Source organism: Dipodomys spectabilis, unplaced genomic scaffold, assembly GCF_019054845.1.
Source record: "Dipodomys spectabilis isolate Male_0828 unplaced genomic scaffold, ASM1905484v1 ptg000085l, whole genome shotgun sequence".
In the NCBI taxonomy this organism is placed as follows: Eukaryota; Metazoa; Chordata; class Mammalia; order Rodentia; family Heteromyidae; genus Dipodomys; species Dipodomys spectabilis.
The window spans coordinates 6,804,963-6,814,019 of record NW_024870762.1 but is presented as its reverse complement, the minus strand read 5'-3'; the positions used below and the strand labels follow the sequence as shown (position 1 = coordinate 6,814,019).

The following is a 9,057-nucleotide window of genomic DNA, read 5'->3' as shown; positions in this document are numbered from 1 at the left end:
GAGTTAAAACCAAGAACACTGGGAAGGATCATTGGATAGTGCTACAGTTACAAAGTGAGTTAGTTAGACCATGGTCTTCATTAAACATTACATGCTCTGAGTGAAGGAATTCTGGACTGACTAGCCCAGTACCAGTGGGCTATAATCCTAGCTACTCAGGAGGCTGAAATCTGAGGATCGTGGTTTGAGTCCAGCCAATGTGGGACAGTCCATGAGGCTCTTATCTCCATAAACTACTCAGAAAAAAGCTGGAAATGATTCTGTAGCTCAAAGTGGTAGAGTCTTGAACACAAAGAGGCTCAGGGACAGAGCCCAGAACATGAGATCAAGCCCCAGGACTGGCAAAAAGAAGAAGGGAGAGGAAGAGGAAGAGGAAGAAGAGGAAGAAGAGGAGGGGGAATCATCACCTTTACTCAATCTCTGATTGAGTAAAAAATCCTCACTTTTCAGAGTGTTTTATATGTGTATGTGCACTAGTGCTATGAGTTTGATTCTATGGCTAAGAATTGAAAAATAGCAGAAAGTAGGATTTTTTTAATATTCTTTCTTTGGTAACCAAATTTAAAAATATTTCCTTCAGATGTCTGTGTGTTTAAGTTAATTTCAAAAAAACATAAAGTGGTTAACTCATCACTCAGTGGATAAATTCTTCTCTCAAATCAACTGGCAAAGGGTGAAATAGATATTTGTTGCATTGCATATTTTTTGTCAGTCATTGGGGCCTGAATTCTTGGCCTGGGTGCTGTCTCTCAGCTCTTCAGCTCAAGGCTAGCACTCTACCACTTGAGCCACCACACCACTTCCAGCTTTTTCTGCTTATGTGGAACTGAACCCAGGGCCTCATGCATGCAAGGCAAGTGCTCTACCACTGAGCCACCTTCCCAGCCCCTGTTGCATTGCATTTTAAAGAGAAGGCACACTAACTAGTTCAAGTACTATAACATTCCACTTGTCTTCCAACATAGATAGTGTATTATACCAAAGCACAGACTACATATTGTAGTACTATCCCTTATATTCCATACATGTTGTGAATTACAAGGTCTGCTTAAATACTTAATTATTACTCAGAAATATAATTTGATGCATAGGTTAGATAAATTTAGCCTTAGGAAGAATATTCCTCACCTCTTCTACTGGATTCTCTTTTCAAGCATCTGTGTCTGACCTGTTTAGTGTAGACTTTCCTCCTGGTGCATTTAAAAGTTGATTTCTTTTTTTCCTTTCCCCTCCCACCCCCACCCTTGTCATGGGGCTAAAACCCATAGCCTAGGTACTATCCCCTGAGCTTTTTCTCCCAAGGCTACACTCTACCACTTTAAGCCACAGCTCCACTTCTAGTTTTCTGGTGGTTATTTGGAGATGAGAGCCCTGGCTAGTTTTGAACCACAGTCCTCAAATCTGGGCCTTCTGAATAGCTACTAGTGCCCAGCTAGAAGTTGATTTCCTTTTAATTCTAACTTGACACCTTTTCTTTTTTTGTATATTTTTTATTGTAAGAATATTGTACAGAGGGGTTACAGTTACATGAGCAAGGTAATGAGTACATTTCCTATTGAGCATTATTACCTCCTCCTTTTTTTACAGTGTGGTTACAAGCTGTCTTATTTAGAACTCCTTGAACACAGATTTTACAAATATATTCCAAATATCAAGCCAAAATACATTTTAAAAAGCTAGGCATAGATCATTAACTTTAATAAACAGGTGAAAAATATTAGGTTTAAAAATATTGGGTTGTAAAATTTAATTGAAACATGAGAATAAATAGATCCAGCTAATATCTTATGTCACTGATCAGTAATATAAATTAAGTCAATAGAACTGTATTTGATATTGGTATAATTAGGGGAGGAGAAAGAAGAAACAAAATGTTTAAATAGGGATACAGACTGACCCATTGCAACAATGAGATATACAAGACACTATGTCAAAAAACGAACTTTACAATTTATGTGGGGTGGGGATAGGGGGTGGAAGGGTTGGGGCATAATTGAGGAGGTGAGAGGGACGGGATGGTGGGGGGAAAACAAAGGAGGAGGCAACAATGCCGGATAAGAAATATACTTATTACCTTGCTCATGTAACTGTAACCCCTCTGTACAGTATTTTCACAATAAAAAACTTATTTAAAAAACTAAAAGAAACAACTGTCCAATAAATAAGTGGGCTAAAGACTTAAAGAGAAACTTCTCTGAAGAGGAAAGAAGGATGGCCAATAGATACATGAAGAAATGCTCAACCTCTCTAGCCATAAAAGAAATGCAAATCAAAACAACATTGAGATACCACCACACCCCAGTTAGAATGGCAAAAAATCAAGAACTCTAATAACAATAGATGCTGGAGGGGATGTGGACAGAAGGGAACCTTACTGCATTGTTGGTGGGAGTGTAAACTTGTTCAACCACTTTGGAAAGTAGTATGGAGGTTCCTCAAAAGACTCCACATAGAGCTCCCCTCTGACCAAGCAATCCCACTTTTGGGCATTTACCCAAATGATCACAAACAAGACCATACTAAAGCTACCAGCACAACTATGTTTATTACAGCATTATTTACCATAACTAAGATATGGAACCAACCCCTCAGTAGATGAATGGATCAAGAAAATGTGGTATATATACACAATGGAATTCTATTCCTCCATCAGAAAGAATGGCATTGCCCCATTTGTTAGGAAATGGAAAGATCTGGAAAAAATTATATTAAGTCAAGTAAGCCAGACGCAAAGAAACATAGGTCCCATGGTTTCCCTTATTTGCAATAACTAGTATATGTCTGAGACAAGCAGAAAAGGTCAGATAAGTTGATGTTAGGTGAAATGAACCCCAAGATAAGTATGCAAATGTTTTTTCTTTCATGGGATTGTTTCTAACATATTTATATGATGTCTTTGTTGCTTTGTATGTCCCTCCCCCACGGTATAACCCATGCTTTCACTGTATTTGATGTTGGTATAATTTGTGGAGGGGAAGGGAAAAAACAAATCGTTTAAAAAGGGATACAGGTAGACTCATTGCAACAATGAGATATACAAGTTGTTATGTTGAAAAACTAACTTTACAGCTTGAGCGGGGCGGGGGAGGAGGGTGGAAATGGGAAGGGATGGGAAGGGGAAACAAAGGAGGAGGCAACAATGCTTGATAAGAAATGTACTCATTATCTTGCCCATGTAATTGTAACCCCTCTGTACAGTATTTTCACAATAAAAAAATAAAATTTTTTAAAAAGAACTATAACAACCAAGCACGATGGGTTTTATGATGTAATTAAATTGTTAAAAAAAAATCTAACCAGGCATATATTTGCCCTAAAAAAATCCAATTGTGATTCTATTTCTCTATTTTGATAGATGATAGATAGATTGAATGATAGAGACAGACAGATAAATAGAGGACATATAATAGGTACCCATTTAAAAAGAGGATTCATTCAACTTTCAGGAAGCCAATGCAGAAGAACTGATGCCAAGGTGGAATACACAGTGAGTTCCAGGCCAGCCTGGGCTATATAGTAAGACCTTGTCTCAAATAAATCAATTTAGTTAAATAATTAATTTATAGTAATCTACTGTGCTATTCTCTCTACTTTGGGGGGAGGGGGATCCAGTCGTGGGGCCTGAACTCTGGGCCTGGGCGCTGTCCCTCAGCTCTTCAGCTCAAGGCTAGCACTCTATCACTTAAACCACAACGCCATTTCCAGCTTTTGTTTTCTGCTTATGTAGTGGTGAGGAATCGAACCCGGGGCCTCAAGCATGCAAGGCTAGCACTCTACCACTCAGCCACCTTCCCAGCCCTTTCTACTTTCTTATGTTTCTATTTTTTCTGCAATAAAAAATCAAAACAATAAATTCACTTCAGATTTTCTACAATAAATTTTCAAAAAAAAATATAAGAAAAGTGAATGTACTTCCAAACTTTTCAAAATATATTATTCTTAGCCTAGCAATTTATATCCTAAAAATGTGTTATAGAAAAACATGGATGCACACAATGTTGAAGTTGTTCATAGTCATGTGTCAGTGCCTTCTGCCTGTAATCCTAGCTACTAAGGAGGCTAAATCTGAGGATAGTGGTTTGAACTCAACTCAGGCAGACAAATCCTAAAGACTTATCTCCAATTAACTAGCAAAAAGCCAGATGGGGTTCAAGTGTCAGCCATGAACAAAAAGAGAGAGAGAGAGACAAGCAAGGGTATGAGGCCAAGTTCAAGCCTGGCATCATCATACACACACACACACACACACACACACACACACACAGAGCTTTGGCAAAGTAGGTTACAAACTAGATTACAAACTAGATAGATGATAGATTGATAAATAGATTATGAAATGCCATAAATAATAATATAAGCAATACTTCTACATTTGTTTCAATATTATTGTTTTATTTTATTATTATTACTGTACATCTATTATGGGGCACACTATGATAATTAAATACACCTATTAGTATATGGTGGTCAATTTCAGCATTAATATTTATGACATATACAATACAGAAATAAGAGAATTTTAAGTAACTTTCTAACTAGCACTTGAAAATTATTGCTCTGCTTTTTTAAACTGTTCTTATAATGGCAGAAGAGCTCAAGTATAGACCAACGGGGGAAAAAACGCAAAGTTAGCTGGACACCAGTGGCTCATGCCTGTAATCCTAGCTACTTAGGAGGTTGAGATCTGAGAATCACAGCTCAAAGCCAGCCCTGGCAGGAAAGTGAATGAGACTCTTATATCCATTTAACCTCCAAAAAGCTAGACATGGAGCTGTGGCTCAGATGGTAGAGCAGTAGCCATGAGCATAAAAGTTTAGAGACAGTGGCCAAAGCTAGAATTCAAGCCCTAGGACACACACACACACACACACACACACACACACACACACACACACACACACACGTGCAAAGAGAAAATAAGTTATTCATTTTCACCCAATCCTGGGAGAGTTCCTGATCAAAATGTCCCAAGTCCATACTAAAATCTTCACTTCCCTCCTTTCATCACACTTCAATTGTTTTTAAGGCAGAGGAGCTTCCGTAGTGCTTGATGAACCTCTTTGTTCCTTAACGTGTAAATTACAGGATTAAAGATGGGGGTGACCACCGTGTAGAGCAGGGCAAAGACCTTGGAGAGGAGCTGGGAGTGGACAGCAGAGGGGGCGATGTATAAAACCATGAGAGTTCCATAGAATGTGGCCACTACAGCAAGGTGGGAGGAGCATGTAGAGAAAGCCTTCCTCCTGCTGGCCCCGGTAGGAATTCTCAGCACAGTCACCACAATCTGAGCATAAGATGTCAGAATTAGTCCAAAGGGAACTGTTAGAAAGATGATAGAAAGGACAAATGTTGTTACCTGGGCCACTCTGGGATCTGAACAAGCGAGGCCCACCAAAGGCATAAAGTCACAGTAAAAGTGGTCAATGTAGTTGGGACCACAGAATCTCAGCTGGGTCATCAGAACCACGATCAGTCCATCTACTATAAAACCAGACAGCCAGGATGTGATCACCAGCCCCAAGCACCATTTAGGCCCCATCAGAAATGGGTAGCGGAGTGGGTAGCATATTGCTAGGTAGCGATCATATGCCATCACAGCCAACAGAAAGCATTCCCCAGTAGCTAGAGAGCCAAAGATAAAGAACTGGAGCAAGCAACCAGCCAAAGAAATAGCTGCCTCCCGCAGGAAGCCCTCCAGCATTTTTGGCACCACGGTAGAGGTGTACAAGATCTCCAGGAAAGACAGATTCACCAGAAAGAAATACATGGGTGTGTGGAGCCTCGGAGAGCTGACCACAACCACAATAATCAGCATATTTCCAATAATGATGGAAATATAGACACCAGTGAACACAATAAAGAAAAGGAGATGAAGTTCAGGAATGTCATGGAAGCCAAGGAGGATAAATTTGGTAATGCTCCCGTTTCCTGTGAAGACACTTTCCATATGGGTCATCCAAGGTTTGCTTGCTAGTAATTGAAGAGGTTTTTAACGTGCCTCTAAATCTTCAATTGCAAGCCTAAAATCAATAGGGATAAAGTGAAGCAGAGAAAAGTGAGTTTAAAAAATGAGAATAGCTTAAGCAATTCCTCATCTGTCCTCCATAGAGACTGCCACCCAGATCTCTCATCCTACCCACCTTTATTGTGCATATCGGAAGATATTTAACCAAATTCACAATTTTCACCTTTGAAACCCTTTAGCCTACCTACCACTTCGATCATATAATGTATTCTAGCATCCTCATCCCATTTTCAACTCCTTTGCCCACTGTTGCTATACAAATCATCAAAAACCGACTATATGTTCCACTTCTTCCTTGACTAATGGAGGCCCTTATCTCTTGAGCAACCATATATTGTGTCTTGTATAAAGAAGATATTACATTAGTTTCTGTGGATACCAGGTTATATAGAACCAGGTCATCATTTTAATAAGTCTACAGTCTTGCATAAAGAATGTGTAGATCAACAGATAATTATAATGTGCTAAAAGCTGATTAATTCAATCTGGACAAAATAATTTGGAGAGGAAGTAATGCTAGGATACCTTACCATTGTGATGGAAAAAAATGAAAAATCAAAAAGGGGGTGAAGGCATTTCAGGTAATAAAAAAGTAGATACTGGGCTGGGAAGGTGGCTCAGTGGTAGAGCACTTGCCTTGCATGCATGAGGCCCTGGGTTCCATTCCTCAGCACCACATAAGCAAAAAGAAAAAAGCCAGAAGTGGTATTGTGGCTCAAGTGGTAGAGCGCTAGCCTTGAGCTGAAGAGCTGAGGGACAGCACACAGGCCCAGAGTTCAGGCCCCACAATCGGGCCCAAAAAAAAAAAAAAGAAAAGTAGATACTAAGGCAAGAAGCAAGGAAAACTATAAGAAAAAAAGAGGATAAGTAGCTTGGGGTAATTTTTTAATCCATCTCTGAAGAGGCATTAGAATGTAGGTGAATAATGAGGGAAAGGAAAGCTAGAGAGGTAGCTAGTATGAGTGCATGAGGCCTTCTCCTGTCATAAGCAGGATCTGGAGCTTTATTTTGTGCATACACCTGATGGTTTTTCAACAGTTCAGTGGCGGGTTCCACCTTGGATCTGATAGTATTATGGAGGCTTGATCCAAGACAGCCAGAATGAAAGAATAGATGGCCCCACTCAGCCGATGCTGGTGCATAAATGCATGCTGCCTGGGGTGGCTTTTTCCATTATTTTATTCTAAGCAGTTTCTCTTTTCCAAAAGATTATGAGTTCGTTTAGCATGGGAACTAAATTTTTATATCTACTTTGGTATCGGACAAAGTCTTATGCCAGCCTTGAGTAAAAAAGAATAAACAAAGGAGGAGGCAACAATGCTTGATAAGAAATGTACTCACTATTTTGCCCATGTAATTATAACCCCTCTGTATGGTATTTTCACAAAAATAATAAAAAAAAAAAGAAAACAGAAAAAACAACAACTACAAACCAAGAGAGCAAGACCCTGAATTCAAGCCCTAGTACCAGAATTTTTTTTTAAAGATGAAATCACAAATACCAATAACTTTATATTTAAGACTTCCTCTCCTCTAACTTAAACTCACGTGATTGATCAGAGAGGGGTTCTCTACTTTATAGACCATAAAGTCTGACAGATTCAGTAACCATTCTTCTTCTCTAGAAACTTTTCATTCCCTTACCATCTTCTCCCATCTACATTATTTTGTGATGTGAACTTAGCAGTCCTTCTTTAACACTAAGATTATTTTATGTAGTTCAAAATCATCCTGTGGTTTGGACTCTTTCTACGGCACCTAAGCCCAGGGCAGAGGTATGTACAGAATCAAGGCTCAATGAGCTCCAGCAATGGACCACCTCCACAACCCTGGAATTCAATACATCATTAGCTCATACTGATACTTAGGAATGTATCTCTATAGGAAGCCAGGATTTGCCTTTTTGGGGGGGGGGGAGAATCGGGCTTGAACTCTGGGCTTGGGTGCTATCCCTCAGCTCTTCAGCTCAAGGAGAGCACTCTACCACTTGAGCCACAGCACCACTTCCGATTTTCTCATGGTTTATTGGAGATAAGAGTCTCACAGACTTTCCTGCCTGGGCTGGCTTTGAACCCCTATCCTCAGATCTCAGCCTCCTGAGTAGCTAGGATTACAGGCGTGAGCCACCAGCGCCCGGCTAGGATTTGTTTTTTATAGCTTCCACTCAGTCGAGTTCTAGTATACAAATTAAAGTACTTTTTGTGACAGACCTTCAGCCGATTGAAAAATGGAACAGGTGGGAGACAGGATAGGGTCATAAGAGCAAACATAAATTCCATGATTTTGCTGTGCAGCTGACATGTTTTCATTCTGGACATGATCCACTGCATGGCTTTATTCAAAGAAATACTTATCAGCCTTCTCCTTTCAACCATTCTGGGAAATTACTCTCAAGGAATGCAGAATGAATTCAAGCACAAGTCAAGGAAACAAAAGAAAAGAAGTTCCATCAGCTTCTAAATATGTAAGCATTTCTTCTTTCCTGAGTAACAATCTTTAGGACATCAAAAGAGGGCAGTGCTTGCAAATCCCATCTCTCTCTCCCACAATCAAGTATAGAAAGAAAAGAGACAATTACAAAATCCCCAGGTACTTACCTTTGGTGTGCTAAACAATGCCAATTTGTCCAGAGAAACTGGAAAAATAACAGCTTAGGCATGTACCAAAGCAAAGACTGAAATATAAATATTATGGGAGGCTTAGGATATAAAGCTATTTTTTTCAAATGAGACCAAAGTGATACAATCTCTGTGAACAAGTGTTATTTATATGGCCTCAAACTAAAGAAAACTTCCTCTCACCGAAATTAGATTTCTAGTTTGTGTGTGTGTGTTCACAATGGAGTACAAAGGCAAGTGTATTCATTTCATAATCAGACTCATTTTTTAATCTGTTCTAGAAATGACTTCCATCTATGAAAGAAAATATATAGAGAGTTATATGCACATATACACAAACATGTGAACTAAAATATGATATATGCAGGGGAGGATTCCTATAGTGTAATTCCTTTGAACAAAATGAATACCAGA

The 9,057-nt window shown here is 39.3% G+C and overlaps 1 protein-coding gene across 1 annotated transcript; it reads right to left on the bottom strand.

Moving 5' to 3' along the window:
- Positions 1-5,011: 5,011 nt before the first annotated feature.
- LOC122111180 (olfactory receptor 11A1) lies at positions 5,012-5,947 on the bottom strand. Its single transcript, XM_042683911.1, has one exon. The coding sequence runs from the start codon at positions 5,945-5,947 to the stop codon at positions 5,012-5,014; it is 936 nt and encodes a 311-aa protein (XP_042539845.1).
- Positions 5,948-9,057: the final 3,110 nt, after the last annotated feature.